General features: G+C 47.7%; 1 protein-coding gene across 1 annotated transcript in view; it reads right to left on the minus strand.

Annotated features, from left to right (window-relative positions):
• Positions 1-19,492, minus strand: part of RHPN1 (rhophilin Rho GTPase binding protein 1) — a gene marked incomplete in the record, with an annotated part of 104,062 nt that overhangs the window by 72,443 nt on the left and 12,127 nt on the right. The window contains 1 exon segment of the mRNA XM_077490525.1: positions 4,162-4,277. Within this exon segment, the coding sequence (XP_077346651.1) occupies positions 4,162-4,277 (116 nt within the window).

Here is a 19,492-nt window from a genome sequence, read left to right on the forward strand (position 1 = left end):
AACTCACCCTTCTCTCCATATCCTCAACTACACCTTTTTATCAACATCACCAACAAAACTATCCCTTAACGATACCCCTAACCACACCCTCCAACCAAATCCCTTACCCTCAACCTTAGCCTTAACCATTAAGCCCATCTAAAACTATCCCTCATTCAGATCCCTTACTTTTTTTTTTTACCAAAATCGCAGTATATTGATTGGTTTGCGTTTTTATTGGTTATGGTGGTGATCTGAGATTGCAACATTGCGGCAGACAAATCTGACCCCAAATGTAATTTTTAAGTGACAAGTGACATTTCATTGATCAGTGCTATAAAAATGCACTGACCAATGTAAAAATGACACTGGCAGGGAAGGGGTTAACACCAGGGGGGCAATCATGGAGTTAAGCATGTTCCCTGGGTGTTTTCTAATGGTAGGGGGGTGAGCTACCTGGGACATGACAGATCGCTGTTTCAGATCACAGGGAACAGTAGATCTCTCATGTCATCTGACAGAACGGGGAATCGCCTTGATTACAAAGGCAGTAGAGCTGCACAATTAATAGTCAAGAATCATTATCGCGATCTTGACTGAAATGTTTCACAATTCTTTCTATGCAAAGAACTCTCTCTGCTCTTCTGAAGCCACAGCCCTCAAAAGAGAGGAAGAGAAAAACTGGGCAGTCTGCCAAGAATCACAACATTCTTTATCAGTTGAACTTAAGTATAAACATTGTAACAATTTGTCAATGGAATAGACTTTGCAAGTGAAAAAAGTTTAACCTTTTTCTGACATTTATTGGTTTCACGTTAAAATAATTTTCTCGCCTCCGCGATTGCGGGTCGCCGACGGACATTGAATCCGTGAGACCAGTGGGCACACTCCCGTTATCCTCCGTGCACGGATCGACGTACAGGTACGTCGGTTCGCGCAGAAGAGCCGACCTGCCGCAGTATATCTGTGCGAGCTGGTAGGCAAGTGGTTAAAGTAGAATTCCAAAGTTACTCTTAAAAAAAAAAAAAAAAAAAAAAATATGTTGCCCCCCCCCCCCCCCCCCCCCCCCAACACGCATTCTGACTGACCAGTTAAAAAAAAAAAAAAAAAAAAGTTCAGCATTTTAAAAAAAATTTTAATTTCATTGCGGCCCGTCACTGGTTACCAAATCACTTAGGTGGCCCTCGCTCCTCCAAAAGGTTGCGCACCCCTGTCCAAATACACTTGAAAACCGATTCAGGGCGGAGGACCTCCCAGATATACAGTGCTGTGAAAAGTATTTACCCCCTTCCTGATTTTTTTTCTTTTTTGCATATTTATCACACTTACATGATTCAGATCAAACTAATTTTAATATGACACAAAGATAACGCGAGTCAATACAAAATGCCGTTTTTAAAAATGGCGATTTTATTTATTACAGGGAAAAAAAAAAAAAAAAAAAAAGCTGTCCAAACATGACTGGTCCTATGAGAAAAAGTAATTGCCCCCCTCCTTGCTAAATCATGAATGAACTGTGATTAGAGTGTTACTAAACCTACAACAGCAAAAATCAGTCGGTATATTCAGTAAAGCATGCTTGTTATACTCACAGTGGAACCTGAGGGGTTAATCCTCAGAATTGTGTAAAAAGGCTGTTAAATCCTGTCTTCTCTGATCCTCCCCTTTCCCCCCCCCCCCCCACAGTCCCTAATCCATCTGCTAATAAAACAGCCTTGGGGGCAAAGCAGCACATGCTCAGTTTGGTTGGTATTGTTAGAGGAGTATTTTTGTATTCAGGAGAGTGCATGTGATCAGCACAGGGCCAATCAGCACTGTCCAGACAGAGGATCCTGCAACCTCATAGGACAACCAGAGGAGAGGACTCCTCCTACAAGCTTTAACCAGACACGGATAGAAGAAGTCACAAGACTGCTATATACTGCTGATAAGAAAAAATGTATTTAGCAGTTTATATTTACTAAAATACGTGCATTTCCATGTTCTGTGTACTGTGGGAGAGCAGATATAGCAAATGCAGGCTCCCGGGGAGAACAGATATAGCAAATGCAGGCTCCCGCGGAGAGCAGATATAGCGAATGCAGGCTCCCGGGGAGAGCAGATATAGCAAATGCAGGCTCCCGGGGAAAGCAGATATAGCGAATGCAGGCTCCCGGGGAAAGCAGATATAGCGAATGCAGGCTCCCGGGGAAAGCGGATATAGCGAATGCAGGCTCCTGCGTTTAGTAACACTTTAACCACATTTTTTGGAAAGCAGAGTTAAATTTCACTTCCCATACCCAGGCCTGATTACTGCCAGACCTGTTGAATCAAATCACTTGAAGTAGAAGTCCACCCTAAAACTAAAACGAACTTACAAGAACATCATACCAACAGTCACACATGGTGGTGGTAGAGGGATGGTCAGGACCTGCATGACTCGCCATCATTGATAGAACCATTAATTCTGAGCTCTACTAGAAAATCCTGAAGGAGAATGTCCGGCCATCAGTTCCTGACCTAACCAGATGCACTTGGGTTATGAAGCAGGACAATGATCCCAAAACACACCAGCAAGTCCATCTCTGAGTGGTCCAAAAAAAAAAAAACAAACAAACATTTTGAAGTGGCCTAGTCAAAGTCCAGACTTAAATCAGATTGAGATGCTGTGGCTTGACCTTACACAGGCCGATCGTGCTGGAAAACCCTCCAATGTGGCCGAATTAAAACAATTCTGCAAAGAAGAGCGCGCCAAAATTCCTCCACAGCGATGTGAAAGACTCATTGCCACTTATCGCAAACGCCTGATTGCAGTTGTCGCCAAGGGTGGCGTGACCAGTTATTCGGTTTAGGGGGCAATTACTTTTTCACATAGGCCCAGGCAGGTTTGGACAGCTTTTTCCCCTTAATAAATGAAATCATCATGTAAAAACTGAATTTTTTTATTGATTCGGGTTATCTTTGTGTAATATTAACATTTGTTTAATGATCTGAATCATTTAAGTGTGACAAATACAAAAATATAAAAATAAAAAAAATCAGGAAGGGGGCAAATAATTTTTCACAGCACTGTAAATGGTTCTGGAGATTAATGCGAAAGGAAGAAGACGAAGACCGAAAGACGAAAAAGAAGACGAAGACCGAAAGACGAAAAAGAAGACGAAGACCGAAAGACGAAAAAGAAGACGAAGACCGAAAGACGAAAAAGAAGACGAAGACCGAAAGACGACAGAAGACGAAGACCGAAAGACGACGACGAAGACCGAAAGACGACGACGAAGACCGAAAGACGACGACGAAGACCGAAAGACGACGACGAAGACCGAAAGACGACGACGAAGACCGAAAGACGACGACGAAGACCGAAAGACGACGACGAAGACCGAAAGACGACGACGAAGACCGAAAGACGACGACGAAGACCGAAAGACGACGACGAAGACCGAAAGACGACGACGAAGACCGAAAGACGACGACGAAGACCGAAAGACGACGACGAAGACCGAAAGACGACGACGAAGACCGAAAGACGACGAAGACCGAAAGACGACGAAGACCGAAAGACGACGAAGACCGAAAGACGACGAAGAGCAAAAGACGACGAAGAGCAAAAGACGACGAAGACCAAAAGACGACGAAGACCGAAAGACGACGAAGACCGAAAGACGACGAAGACCGAAAGACGACGAAGACCGAAAGACGACGAAGACCGAAAGACGACGAAGACCGAAAGACGACGAAGACCGAAAGACGACGAAGACCGAAAGACGACGAAGACCGAAAGACGAAAGAAAGACGAAGACCCAAAGACGAAAGAAAGACGAAGACCGAAAGACGAAAGAAAGACGAAGACCGAAAGACGAAAGAAAGACGAAGACCGAAAGACGAAAGAAAGAAGACCGAAAGACGAAAGAAGACAGAAAAAAAGAAGACGAAAGACAGAAAAAAAAGAAGGAGAAAGAAGGAGAAAGAAGGAGGAAGGAAGAAAGAAGAAGGAGGAAGGAAGAAAGAAGAAGGCGGAAGGAAGAAAAAAAGAAGTCCTCCACCTTCCCTCCACACACTGTGCAGAAACCAGGCTTCCTGTTCAGAGGATAAATCTCTCAGAAAGATTTCCATCATTCTAGCGGACAGCCCTGATTGGATGCTGTAAGAAAGCGTCGCCATCTGTCAGGACGGGAAAGTATTAATCTGTCTGCCACTGACCGGAACAGGTTCTCGGCTCCGGCTCTCATCCTCATCTCCTTGTTGATCTGCTGGTTGATACGAGATCGCCGGTGCTGCAGCTTACTGCGCTGGGTCTGGGCGAACGGGTCACAACCCTGCAACACACACAATCAGAGGGTCACACTGTGTCCGAAACCCGCCAATCTACAAAGAAAACCCCAAATTACATATCCACAGCATTCAGTCACTGCAATAACAGAAGAATTCCAGGTATGGGGGTTTAACACATAGTTACATTGTTCCAGCTTGGACCAATGTAACTATATACAGTATCTCACAAAAGTAAGTACACCCCTCAGTCACATTTTTGTAAATCTTTTCTTCTCTCTTTTCATGTGACAACACTGAAGAAATGACACTTGTCTACAATGTAAAGTAGTGAGTGTACAACTTGTATAACAGTGTAAAATTTGCCGTCCCCTCAAAATAACTCAACACACAGCCATTAACCACTGAAGGACCGGGCTTATTTTTTTTCTTGTTGCTAGAAAGTTACTTAGAACCCCCCAAACATTATATATTTTTTTCGAACACCCTAGAGAATAAAATGGCGGTTGTTGCAATACTTTGTCACTCCATATTTGCGCAGCGGTCTTACAAGCACACTTTCATTGAAAAAAAAAAAACACTTTTTTGAATTAAAAAAAAAAATAAAAAAAATAAGACAACCGTGAAAGTTAGCCCATTTATTTTTATTTTTTTATATATTGTGGCGCCTATCCAGGGGTCCATCAGTGCAGCCCATCAGCGAATATCAATGAAGGAGAAAAATTAACCTGTTTGCAAAATTTTATAATAAACTATGAAAACGTTTTTATTTTTTTCAAACATATCTGTCTTTTTTGTTTGCTTAGCAAAAAATAAAAACCCAAGTGGTGATTAAATACCACCAAAAAAAAAAAAAAAAAATATTCTTTGGGGTAGAAGTGATGTTTGACGTCGCTTCCGCCAGTCAATGCTATGGAGCCGAGCCGGGCCGTCTTCCCCTCACTCAGCAGCCAGTCATCCACGACGCAATTGTCTCTGCCACTACCGGTGGGTCCGCCGAGTGGGTGAGTCCACCGGAGTGTGGTGGTGGGGGAGATCCATCCCTGGCGCTAATAAAAGTGATCTTGCAGCAAATCTGCCGCAGAGACCACTTTTATCTGAAAGCGGACCGCCCGCTGTTGAAGAGGATACCGGGGTTATGGTAGTTAGCTGCTGCCATAACAAAAGATATTCCTCTTCAAAGAGCTGCCGTATAATGACGGTGGGTGGTCCATAAGTGGTTAATGTCTATACCGCCAGAAATAAAAGTGAGTACACCCCGAAGTGAAAATGTCCAAATTGGGCCCAAAGTGTCAATATTTTGTGTGGCCACCATTATTTTCCAGCATTGCCTTAACCCTCTTGGGCATGGAGGTCACCAGAGCTTCACAGGTTGTCACCGGAGTCCTCTTCCCCTCCTCCATGATGACATCACAGAGCTGGTGGATGTTAGAGACCTTGCGCTCCTCCACCTTCTCTGATTGGACAATGTGACGTGACCGCATAACTGGCTTATGCATCGCATCGTAGCCCATTATGTGTCACTTACCTACAGGAGAAGCCTGTGATGTCCCTTCTTCCTAGCTAGCAGCGAGTGTCCATTCTTCACCCCTCTTCCTTCCGGGGCCACGAACTCCGGCTCTGTGACTGGCCGGAGCCACGTGACGTCACTCCCGCCTTCAAACGGTGTGACCCGAGCTTTCTATCGCCGGTGCATGTGCAGAAGAAATCGCCGGACAGCGATTTGCAAATATCTCCTAGACCGTGTAGGTTTGGGAGATATTTCTTGCTCCTACAGGTGAGCCTTAATCTAGGCTTACCTGTAGGTTAAAGTGGTCTGTAAAAGGGTTTACAACTACTTTAAGGATGCAGCAGGTGCTTGCTCCTTAATAATGACTCATCTGCTGGCAGCGGGATTCCTTGCTGACAGCAGAATGTAAACAAAATAAAAGCTGGCATTAAAACATTAAATACATATAAAAAAAAAAAAGAAAAAAAAAAAAAAAAAAACACAAACATCTTGTGGAAGAGTTGGTAATCTACAATATAATGAATGTTTGCTTTTGGAGTTTAAAAGGGGCGTTCCGGCCGTTTAAAAAAATTAAAAAATAAAATAAAAAGTCAGCAGCTACAAACACTGTAGCTGCTGACTTAATAAGGACACTTACCTGTCCAGCGAGCCCGCGATGTCGGCCGCCCTGTCCACCCTAAGGGAAACAGGCAGTGGAGCCTTGCGGCTTCACTGCCCGTTTCCTACTGCGCATGTGTGAGACGTGCGGCGCTTTGTGAATGGCCCGGTTGTTTCCTGGGACACACACACACACGTCCTAGAAGACGGGGGTCGCTCGGCGAGGAGCAGGGGGAATTGAAGAAACAGTGCAGGGGAAGAGGCAGATTAGGAAGACTGCCTAGCAACAGGGGTTTCTGGTGAGTAAAAAAAAAAAAAAAAATTTTTTTTTAAGAATATTAATGTATTTTTTTTTATTTTTTTTTTTATTTTTTTTTTTTTTAGGGTGACCCTCAACTTTAATACTATTTTGATTACCCTATTTTCAGTACCGGGCACTTACACCCCCCTTCCTGCCCAGGGCATTTTTCAGCGCTGCCACACTTTGAATGACAATTGCGCAGTCGTGCTACACTGTAACCATGTGAAATTGTTATCATTTTGTTAACACAAATAGAGCTTTCTTTTGGTGGTATTTAATCACTGCTGTTTTGTTTTTTTTTGGAAAAAATAAGGACTGAAAGTTTTGAAAAAAAAGAAAAAAGTTTTTGTTTCCGTTAGTAAATTATGTAAATAAGTAATTTTTCTCCTTCACTGATGGGCACCGATAGGCGGCACTGGTGGGTGGCATTGATGGGCAGCACTGATAGCCAACACTGACTGGCATCGCTAATGGCCACTGATTGCTGGCACTGAATTGTAATCAGGGCACTGATTACATACCTATCTGTCCCCTGTGAGGAGATGCCGCTGATCGGCTCTCCTCTCCTCAAACTGTCAGTGAGAAGCGAGGCACGCCGATTACCGGGAATCTCTGTGTTTACATGTGATTAGACACAGCCGATCACACGGTTAAAGGGCCACAGGTCTTTACAGAGATCGGGGTCGCGCCGTGTCCTAGCAACATGGTACGACTGCGATTGCTGCGCTGATTGCTGCGCTGCGCGCCCCCATGAGCGTGCAAGAGCGGTCGTTCTGGGTGGACGTCATACGACGCCTTCCCAGAATGGGAGCCGAACCGCCCTGACGTCAGTTGACGGTTAAAAAGGTTTCTATTTCCCCCCCCCCCCCCCTTTACCTTTAAGGATACAGATGGGGAGCGCAAAATCTGGTGCAGCTCTGCATGGAAACCAATCAGCTTCCAGGTTTTATTGTCAAAGCTTAGAGTGGTCATTTCCCTTTTTTATGTTTTTACATTTTATGCGGCGCATTATGACTTTGCCTTACCAGGTTTTATTTAAAATTTTATTTAAAAAAAAATTTCCCCCCCGTTTGCGGGTATACAACCACTTTAAGACTCTGTTCACACTAACGCAACTCCAAAGTCGTGTCATTTTGAGTGCAACTTTGATGCGACTTTACACTTTCTAGCACTCAAGTTGCATAGATTTGAATAGTAAACTAACCTCACTGCAAGCTAAAAAAAGGGGGAAAGAAAAAAAAAAAAAAACGATTTATGAAAAAAAAAAAATATTCTATACGATATATAAAAATTTGAAGTTTGCGCTGAACAGAGCTCTGAATTCTAAAGGATAAAGGGAAAAGCGTGGTAAAAAATAAATAAATACATATACATACACACACACACACACACTTAAAAAATAAAATAAAATAAAAAAGTCAATTGGATCTCGGCATTCATTGACTGCAGCTTGAAGCGGATTGGTTGCTACAGGTGACGCACTTTCTTCCGATCTCTTATACATATTTATTAGGGTGAATAAAAGTAATACATTGGAGGAATTCCTGACATCATGTGCCTGGCATGTTGGCTGGTGACACGGCGGTAATCTGGGCACAAAGACCCTCCAGAGCAGAGAGAAGACTCCACTATGGTGTGCAGGGGGGGGGGGGGGGGGGGGGGGAGATGCGGGGATTGTGTGTGTGCGGGAAGGAGGGGGGGACACACATTACACTGAGGTCACTGTGTGTGCAAAACAAATCAAAGTCACATCAAAGTGGGAAACCAGACACCCCCCACCCTTTACACAGAACGCAGGCTACATTGGGGGCCTCATAGCAAAAGTTGTAATGAAAGATGGAGGTCAGAGGCCATCTTATGCAAAAATCAACAAAAATCGCATCCAAATAAATATAGGGAGCGCCTTTCCAAGAAAAAAAAAAAAAAAAAACACACACACACCACAGACACGGCTTTATAAGTACACTTTAGGAACCCGTCATTCCATCTCCAGACAAATTCACAATAATCCCCAACCCTACCAATACTCACTCAAGTCTTCAGTCCCAAACTTTGCACGCCCCAACCCTGCGCTCTGTACCCGACGCACGCCCCGACCCTGCGCTCTGCACCCGACACACGCCCCAACCCTGTTCACACCTCAACTCTGCGATCGGCACCCGACACACACTCCAACCCTGTGCACACCTCAACTCTGCGATCGGCACCTGACACACACTCCAACCCTGTGCACACCTCAACCCTGCGCTCTGCACCCGACACACGCCCCAACCCTGTGCACACCTCAACCCTGCGCTCTGCACCCGACGCACGCCCCGACCCTGCGCTCTGCACCCGACACATGCCCCAACCCTGTGCACACCTCAACTCTGCGATCGGCACCCGACACACACTCCAACCCTGTGCACACCTCAACCCTGCGCTCTGCACCCGACGCACGCCCCAACCCTGTGCACACCTCAACCCTGCGCTCTGCACCCGACGTACGGCCCAACCCTGCACCCGACGCACACCCCAACTCAGTGCACACCTCAACCCTGCACTCTGCACCCGACACAAGCAAGCCCCAACCCTGTGCAAGCCTCAACCCTGCACTCTGCACCCGATGCACGTCCCAACCCTGTGCAAGCCTCAACCCTGCGCTCTGCACCCGATGCACGTCCCAACCCTGTGCACGTCTCAACTCTGCTCTATGCATCCGACGCATGCCCCCAGCCCTGCGCTCTGCACCCACCTACACCCGACACACGCCCCAACCCTGTGCACACCTCAACTCTGCGATCGGCACCTGACACACACTCCAACCCTGTGCACACCTCAACCCTGCGCTCTGCACCCGACGCACGCCCCAACCCTGTGCACACCTCAACCCTGCGCTCTGCACCCGACGTACGGCCCAACCCTGCACCCGACGCACACCCCAACTCAGTGCACACCTCAACCCTGCACCCGACACAAGCAAGCCCCAACCCTGTGCAAGCCTTAACCCTGCACTCTGCACCCGGCGCACGCCCCAACTCTGTGCACACCTCAACCCTGCGCTCTGCACCCGACGCACGCCCCAACCCTGTGCACACCTCAACACTGCGCTCTGCACCCGACGCACACCCCAACCCTGTACAAGCCTCAACCCTGTGCTCTGCACCCGATGCACACCCCAACCCTGCTCTCTGCACCCGACGCACGCCCCAACCCTGTGCACACCTCAACAATGCTCTCTGAACCCGATGCACACCCCAACCCTGTGCTCTGCACCTGACGTACGACCCAACCCTGCACCCGATGCACACCCCAACCCTGTGCACGCCTCAACCCTGCGCTCTGCACCCTACGCATGCCCCAACCATGCACTCTGCAACCGACGCACACCCCAACTCAGTGCACACCTCAACCCTGCCCTCTGCACCCGACACACGCCCCAACCCTGTGCAAGTCTCAACCCTGCGCTCTGCACCCGATGCACGTCCCAACCCTGTGCACGTCTCAACCCTGCTCTATGCATCGACGCATGCCCCCAACCCTGCGCTCTGCACCCACCTAAACCCTGAGCTCTGCACCCGGCGCACGCCCCAACCCTGCGCTCGGCACCCGGCGCACGCCCCAACCCTGCGCTCGGCACCCGGCGCACGCCCCAACCCTGCGCTCGGCACCCGGCGCACGCCCCAACCCTGCGCACGCCCCAACTCTGTGCACACCAACTCTGCGCTTTGCACCTGACGCACACTCCAACCCTGTGCACGCCCCAACCCTGCACTCTGCACCCGGCGCATACGCCCCAACCCTGCGCTCTGCACCCGGCGCATACGCCCCAACCCTGCGCTCTGCACCCGGCGCATACGCCCCAACCCTGCGCTCTGCACCCGGCGCATACGCCCCAACCCTGCGCTCTGCACCCGGCGCATACGCCCCAACCCTGCGCTCTGCACCAACTCTGTGCACACCTCAACTCTGCACCTGACGCACACTCCAACCCTGTGCACGCCTCAACCCTGCGCTCTGCACCCAATGCACGTCTCAACCCTGCTCTATGCATCCGACGCATTCCCCCAACCCTGTGCTATGTACCCACCTAAACCCTGAGCTCTGCACCTGAGCATGCCCCAACCCTGTGCTCTGCACCCGGCGCATGCCCCAACCCTGCGCTCTGGACCTGGAGCACCCCTCAACCCTGCTCTATGCCCCCGGCATACACTCCAACCTGGCGCATGCCCCAACCCTGCGCTCACTCTAAGAGCAACCATAATGCTGATGAGGCCCAGGATGAAATGGAGTTTGACACCCCTGCTCTAAATGCTGCACATTTAGAGCAGGGGTGTCAAATTCGGCCAAGTGCATCCTGAATTTTTGTTTTCGGTACTAACATTTCAATTTGGTGCACCTCTAATTTATATGGAATATATTTAAAATGAATGTTTGAGTCTGGAGTTCAGATTTAACAATCCATTGAATGAATACAAAGCTGTCTCTATGAGCCGGGAGCTCTGAGCCGACTCTTCTGCTCAATTATTCTGCTTAGTGTTGGATTTAGAGGGATCAGTCTTAGCGGGTGGTTGGCTCTGGGAGGACGATTACGGGAAAGATGTTCAGAGAAACAGAACATGAAGGAAACAGATGATGATTTCCTGAGAGAAGACAGAGAGGAAACAGAACACAATACAGGAGGAGAACTCTGACCACCGGTCCAAAGCTACACCGACCACCAACAACACACGACCCGGCCTCATCTGTCATCACCGAGAGCTTCACTACAATCCACCAATCACATTCCAGGATTGTATAGATGGGAAAACTGCCTGCTTTCATCCGCCTCTGTCTGACCTCCTTCACAGAGGTTATTGCGGTTTTTGCATCTCCACCGATTTGTATGGAAACAAAAAGGTCCATTTATCCAGACTAAGATTTTATTGTTTGGTGGATTCAACCCTTTACAGTTTGTTATATTTTCCAGGGGCTGCTGGCGAGTTCCTGGATGGTTGTGCCCATTATGTTGAGTTCATGGGTCTGTACACCCGCTGTGCTCATTATGAGGGCTTCTCACCATCCCTGTGCCGAGTTCCCGGATCTGTACACCTGCTGTGCCCATTATGAGGGGTTCCCACCATCCCTGTGCCGAGTTCCCGGGTCTGTACACCCGCTGTGCCCATTATGAAGGCTTCTCACCATGCCTGTGCCGAGTTCCCAGGTCTGTACACCTGCTATGCCCATTGTGAGGGGTTCCCACCATCCCTGTGCTGAGTTCCCAGATCTGCACACCTGCTGTGCCTATTATGAGGGGTTCCCACCATCCCTGTGCCGAGTTCCTGGGTCTGTACACCCACTGTGCCCATTATGAGGGGTCCCCACCATCCCTGTGCTGAGTTCCCGGGTCTGTACACCCTCTGTGCCCATTATGAGGGGTTCCCACCATCCCTGTGCTGAGTTCTCGGGTCTGTACACCCTCTGTGCCCATTATGAGGGGTTCCCACCATCCCTGTGCTGAGTTCCCGGGTCTGTACACCCGCTGTGCCCATTATGAAGGCTTCTCACCACCCCTGTGCTGAGTTCCTGGGTCTGTACACCCGCTGTGCCCATTATGAAGGCTTCACACCATCCCTGTGCCGAGTTCCCGGGTCAGTACACCTACTGTGCCCATTATAACAGCATGAACGGACAAATCTCCTGCTGCAGGCTATTGTGGCTGTCAGAATACCTAAAAAAAAACTGCCTCTGTCCGATTGGATGCAGGCTGTGTTTGACTGACCAAAGGCGGCAACAAATAAAAAAATAAAAAAATAAAAAAATAAAAAAAACCCAGAAGAAGACGACAACTTTTGGCGATCCGGTTGTTGCCACCAAAGGCTCTCCGGCACCTCAGCATGGATTGTCCATGTGTCCTCCACCTTTCACAGTTCTCCCAAGACATACTTACTCCCACCTCTTATTCTGGGAACAGCGGTCACTTTTTGGAATTCTCCCACTTCATAAAAAAAAAACAAAAAAAGAAGAAAAAAAAATAAAATAAAAAGTTTTTGATACATTTTTCCAGTGCCAATAGAGTAAGTAAATGATATAGAGTATACACAGACGGGCACCAGTGGGAGTCTTATACGGGGCGAGATGATAGACTGTCCGTGATGTCCATGTTTGGGATTGGAGGATTCATCGCTGTGTTCTGCCCAAGAGATTTTTCTGCGTTGGGTTTTAGATGTTCTGCGTGTGAGAAGAGGCCGGCTGTGAACCTGAGCGCCGTCCTCCCCGACCATCAATCACCACCCAGCTCAGTCTACCCATCACCGATCCGCCACTGACAACAGCCATTGTCTGCAGCATACTGATAAGGGACAAGCCGCTGTCACTATGGAGAGATCCGGGGACTATGGACACCGAGGACATTCACACCTCACAAGGTTTTCTCTCCGTACAAAACAATATATTTTATATAATTTTACAATGCCTTGAAAAAGTATTCATACCCCTTAAAATTTCCCACATTTTGTCATGCTACAACCAAAAACGTAAATGTATTTTATTGGGATTTTATGTGATAGACCAACACAAAGTGGCACATAATTGTGAAGTGGAAGGAAAATTATAAATGGTTTTCAACATTTTTTTTACAAATAAATATGTGAAAAGTGTGGGGGGGGGGCATTTGTATGGCGCCCCCCAGAGTCAATACTTTGTAGAGCTGCCCTTCTCTGCAATTACAGCTGCAAGTCTTTTTGGGGGTGTCTCTACCAGCTTTGCACATCTAGAGAGGACATTTCTGCCCATTCTTCTTCTTTGCAGAATATCTTAGGTTCTGTCAGATTGGATGGAGAGCGTCTGTGAACGGCAATGTTCAGGTCTTGTCACAGATTCTCAATGGGATTTGGGTCTGGACTGTGACTGGGCCATTCTAACACATGAATATGCTTTGATGTAAACCATTCCATTGTAGCTCTGGCTGGATGTTTCGGGTCGTTGTCCTGCTGGAAGGTGAACCTCCGCCCCGGTCTCAAGGCTTTTGCAGGTTTTCTTCTAAGATTGTCCTGTATTTGTCTCCATCCATCTTCCCATCAACTCTGACCAGCTTCCCTGTCTCTGCTGAAGAAAAGCATCCCCACCCCATGATGCTGCCACCACCATGTCTCACGGTGGGGATGGTGTGTTCAGGTTGATGTGCAGTGTTAGTTTTCCCCACACATAGTGTTTTGCTTTTAGGCTGAAAAGTAGAATTTTGGTCTCATCTGACCAGATCACCTTCTTCCACATGTTTGCTGCCCCCTCCCCCACATGGCTTCTCACAAACTACAAACAGGACTTCTTATGACTTTCTTTCTCCAATGTCTTTCTTCTTGTCACTCTTCCATAAAGGGCAGATTTGTGGAGAGACGACTAATAGTTGTCCTGTGGACAGATTCTCCCCCCTGAGCTGTGGATCTCTGCAGCTCCTCCAGAGTCACCATGGACCTCTTGGCTCTTCTCTGATGAATGCTCTCCTTGCCCGGCCCGGTCAGTTTAGGTGGACGGCCGTGTCTTGATAGGTTTGCAGTTGTGCCCATACTCTTTCTATTCTCCGATGATGGGTTGAACAGAGCTCCGTGAGAGGATCAAAGCTTGAGGGATTTTTCTATAACCTAATCCTGCTTTATACTTCTCCACAATTGTATCCCTGACCCGTCTGGTGTGTTCCTTGGCCATCAGGATGTGGTTTGTTCACCAAGGTTCTCCAACAAACCTCTGAGGGCTTCACAGAACAGCTGTATTTATATGGAGATGAAATTACACACAGGTGGACTCTATTTACTAGTTAGGTGACTTCTGAAGGCAATTGGTTCCACTAGATTTTAGTTAGGGGTATCAGAGTAAAGAGGGCTGAATACAAATGTGCCCCCCCCCCCCCCCCCCACACACACACACACACACACACACACACACACATTCACATTTTTTTAAAATAATAAAAAAATAAAGTATACATTTTCTTTCCAGTTGACAATTATGCGCCACTTTGTGTTGGGCGATCACATAAAATCCCAATAAAATACATTTACGTTTTTGGTTGCAACATGACACAATGTGGAAAATTAAGGGGTATGAATACTTTTTCAAGGCACTGTGCATCAGTTGGGGAGATCCAATCGCATGACAAGTTGCACCAGTGTGAATGGAGCCTAAAAGGAGAACTCCGATCTAAACAATAAATGCTCTATAGTGTCTAATAGAGCTGGCCAGATCTACAAATACAATGTATAGAGAATAGGACCTTCAAGGAAGTCAGTATGAGGAAACGCGTTTGGGTACTACCGCATGCAAGTGATTTCTCACGCTGCAATGGCACACAGAAGGACTAGGTGAGACGGCATGCGGATGGGTGGCATGAGCAGGGCCACTAATAAGGCAGTACCAGCGGTCCTATGGACAGGCCCCATCAGAGCAACAGGGAGCTGGGAAGAGAAAGAAAAAGAGAAAAAAAAAAAAAAAAAAAAAAAGACGAAAATTACACCCCAACTTCTTCTTGCTTTAGGGGATTGTATACATTTTCCTGGGCCCCATCAGGAGGTGGGAGCTAAATTGAAATTTAATTAAAAGTGGTTGTAAACCCTTACATATACCCATTGACGTGACTATCCTCAGGTAATACACATATGAAACTAATCCTCCTATACAAGTTGTACATGTTTTATCTGCAGTCTTCTCTTCTCTACAACCAAAGTACAGAATTCACACAGCATTACGGAGCTTCAAAAAAGGCATGCATGCCCATTCCCTTCACTCAGGTCTCAAATTACACACAGCTCTCTGCTCTGTTGTGGCGTTTCAGCGATTCTAAACCTCAGTACCCCCAACAGGCCATGTATTCAGGTTTTCCTTTACTTTGCACAGCTGCTTTAAGTCAATAGCAATGACATGGGATTGATGAGAGCTATTTTATCTAAGGAAAGTTCCCAAAACATGGCCTGTTAGGGGTACTTGAGGACAGAGGTTGAGAAAATCGCTGACACGGCACAACAGAGCAGACAGCTGGGTATAATTTGAGACCTGAGCGAAGGGAATGTACATGCACGCAGCCTGTGATTGACATGAGGCTGTCAATCACAGGCTGTGCGCTGTAGGAAGAGCGGGGGCAACTCCTAGGATTGTTTGGTGTCGGCATAGACTGTCAGATGCGATTCATGCAGAAAGCAGAGGAATGAGAGAGCCAAGAGAAATCACGCTCGGTGCTTTGCATAGAAGTACACACTATAGAAGGAGATGCTTTGTTCATTTTTCATCTTAGGGATTTACAATCACACAATTCACAGCAATCTTACAAGAGTGCGATCGATCATTTGTGTCTAAAAAGATCAAAATTCGGATGGCAATTGGCTGATAATCCCTTTAAAAAAAAAAAAAAAAAAAAGAGATTAAACCCAAAACCAGAAATCTCATATGACAGCTTACCAATCACTCGATGTGGTGGCTGCATTAGGTTTCTTTTTTTTAGGCTTCCCCCTTATGTTTTCACCTGGTGATCTGGCCAATAACACACCTCATGAGTGCCCCCGAAACGTATTCACAGCGCTTCACTTTTTCCACATTTTGTTACATTACAGCCTTATTCCAAAATGGATTAAATTCACGATTTTCCTCGAAATGCTACAAAACGATTCTCCATAATGACAACGTGAAAGAAGTTTGTTTGAGATCTTTGCAAATTTGTTGAAAATAAAAAATCCCTTGTACATACAGTGGAGGGAAAAATAAAAATAAAGTATTTGACCCCCCTGCTGATTTTGTATGTTTGCCCACTGACAAAGAAATGATCCGTCTATAATTTTATTGGTCGGTTTATTTTAACAGTGAGAGAGAAAAACAACAAAACCACCCAGAAAAACGCATTTCAAAAAAAGTTATAAATGGATTTGCATTTTAATGAGTGAAATAAGTATTTGATCCCCCTATCAGCAAGATTTCTGGCTCCCAGATGTCTTTTATACAGGTAACAAGCTGAGATTAGGAGTACTCTCTTAAAGGGAGTGCTTGTAATCTCAGCTTGTTACTCGTATAATAGACACCTGTCCACAGAAGCAAATCAGATTCCAATCTCTCCACCATGGCCGAGACCGAAGATCTGTCCATGGATGTCGGGGACAAGATTGTAGATCTACACAAGGCTGGAATGGGCTACAAGACCATCGCCAAGCAGCTTGGTGAGAGGGTGAAAACAGTTGGTGCGATTTTTCACAAATGGAAGAAACACAAAAAAAATTAAAAATAACTGTCAGTCTCCCTCGGTCTGGAGCTCCATGGAAGATCTCACCTCGTGGAGTTTCAATGATCAGGAGAACGGTGAGGAATCCGCCCAGAACTACACGGGAGAATCTTGTCAATGATCTCAAGGCAGATGGGACCATCGTCACCAAGAAAACGATTGGTAGCACACTACACCGCGAGGGACTGAAATCCTGCAGTGCCGGCAAGGTCCCCCTACTCAAGAAATCACATGTACAGGACGGTCTGAAGTTTGATAATGAACATCTGAATGATTCAGAGGAGAACTGGGGGAAAGTGTTGGTCAGATGAGACCAAAATCCAGCTCTATGGCATCAACTGAAAGTTTTTGGGAGGAGGTGGAATGCTGCCTATGACCCAAAAGAACACCATCCCCCACCGTCAAATATGGGAGGTGGAAACATTATGATTTGGGGGTGTTTTTCTGCTAAGCGGACAGGACAACTTCACACATCAAAGGGAAGATGGACGGTGGCCATCAAAATCTTGGGCGAGAACCTCCTTCCCTCAGCCAGGGCATTGAAAATGGGTTGTGGATGGGTATTCCAACATGACAATGGCCCAGTGTCAGAAACCATGAATCAGACCGAGACAGAAGTACAATTAAGGGCCGGTTCACACTGCAGGCGAGGCGAGGCGACTCCGACTTGCCTCGCCGCGACCTCAGCGGCAACTTGCAGATGACTTCTGTATAGAAGTCAATGCAAGTCGCCCCGAGGTCGCCCAAAAGTAGTACAGGAACCTTTTTTCTGAGTCGGAGCGACTCGAGTCGCTCCTCTCAGAACGGTTCCATTGTACAGAATGGGGGCGACTTGCGAGAGCGAGGCGAGGCGAGTCGTGTCGCCTCGCATCGCCCGCTGTGTGAACCGGCTCTAAATCACACTTGTTTATCAAATAAAAATAAAAAGGTAAATAGAATAAGCGTAGTCAAAGCATAGCCAGAGTCTAGTAACCAGATCGGGTAATCAGCCAGGCCAGAAGTCAGGGATCCAAGTAGAGCAACAGCAAGCAGGATAAGGAGCCAGAAGCGATGTCAGCAATCCAGTCTTTTAACAGAACCGCAGGAGATGGTTTCTTGTGATGCAACCAAGGCGAAGGCAGAGGTGAAGTGAGCTGGACAGCTTTAGGCCGGGTTCACACTGCTGCGGGGGGGAGATCCGGATGTGATTCGCACCGCACTGCAGTGCAAATCACATCCGATCTCCGTAGCGATGCGAGTACAGCCATACAGATAGTATGGCTGAATTCGCATCGCTCCCGCAGCAAACTCGCACGGGACCCTTTTTTTGGTCCGCAACAGAATCGGATCGCATGGGTGTTCACACCATGCGATCCGATTCCTGTGCGAGTCGGCAGATCGCACTGCGATATGCGGACGGATCTGGGGGTGTCATTAACATATCATTGACACTCCCAGCCGTTCGCATAAGGCAGTGTGAACTGCCGGCGGGAGTAATGCGATGCGGGAAAACGCTGCGGATTCGCGGCGTTCCCGCATCGCAGCAGTGTGAACCCGGCCTTAAGTAGGCAGGTCAGACAAGCATCATTAAAAACAGCTGGGTGACTGTGGAGAGAGATGAGAGGTGGCAATTACCCAACAGCTGAGCAGACAGCTCAGAGAAGGAAGGGCTAAGCCAGCCCCTACACCCAGGCAACAAAGGAGTGGCTCGAGAAAAAGCACATTGGCTATGCCACTGCAGAACCTCAGTCTCCAGACCTTAATCACATAGAAAATATGTGGAGGGTTCAAGTTACCAAACATCAGCCTCGAAACCTTAATGATTTGGAGAGGATCTGCAAAGAGGAGCGAGGACAAAATCCCTCCTGAGATGTGTGCAAACCTGGAGGCCAACTACAAGAAACGTCCGACCTCTGTGATGATTGCCAACGAGGGTTTTGCCACCAAGTCATGTTTTGCGAAGTGGTCAATACGAGAGAGAGAGAGGAGAGAGGAGAGAGAGGGAGAGAGGGAGAGAGGGAGAGAGGGAGAGAGGGGGAGAGGGAGAGAGGGAGAGAGGGGGAGAGGGGGAGAGGGGGAGAGGGGGAGAGAGGGAGAGAGGGAGAGAGGGAGAGAGGGAGAGAGGGAGAGAGGGAGAGAGGGAGAGAGGGAGAGAGGGAGAGAGGGAGAGAGGGAGAGAGGGAGAGAGGGAGAGAGGGAGAGAGGGGAGAGGGAGAGAGGGAGAGAGGGGGAGAGGGAGAGGGAGAGGGAGAGGGAGAGGGAGAGGGAGAGGGAGAGGGAGAGGGAGAGGGAGAGGGAGAGGGAGAGGGAGAGGGAGAGGGAGAGGGAGAGGGAGAGGGAGAGAGAGAGGGAGAGAGAGAGAGAGAGAGAGAGAGAGAGAGATCCCAAACCCGTACGGTTTAGGAGATATTCACCTTGCATGCAGCCACTGATGTCAGCAGCGCATGAGTGGTGAAGGCCAAGCATATCGTGCCAGAACGGAGGGCTCCCGCGCGAATGTCACGTCATCGCCGCTCACAACACAGCGAACCTGTAAGAAATACGCAAGGGAACAAGTCAGCTACTTCAGCGGTGACCGGGAGACCCTGTGGGAGCTTTGTTTTAAGGTATTTCATAATGAGCTAGTATGCGATTCATACTAGCTCATTATGCTTTTGCC

The sequence above is a fragment of the Lithobates pipiens genome, unplaced genomic scaffold (genome assembly GCF_037356315.1).
Source record: "Lithobates pipiens isolate NorthernLeopardFrog02 unplaced genomic scaffold, aLitPip1_a1.2 Scaffold_19, whole genome shotgun sequence".
In the NCBI taxonomy this organism is placed as follows: domain Eukaryota; kingdom Metazoa; phylum Chordata; class Amphibia; order Anura; family Ranidae; genus Lithobates; species Lithobates pipiens.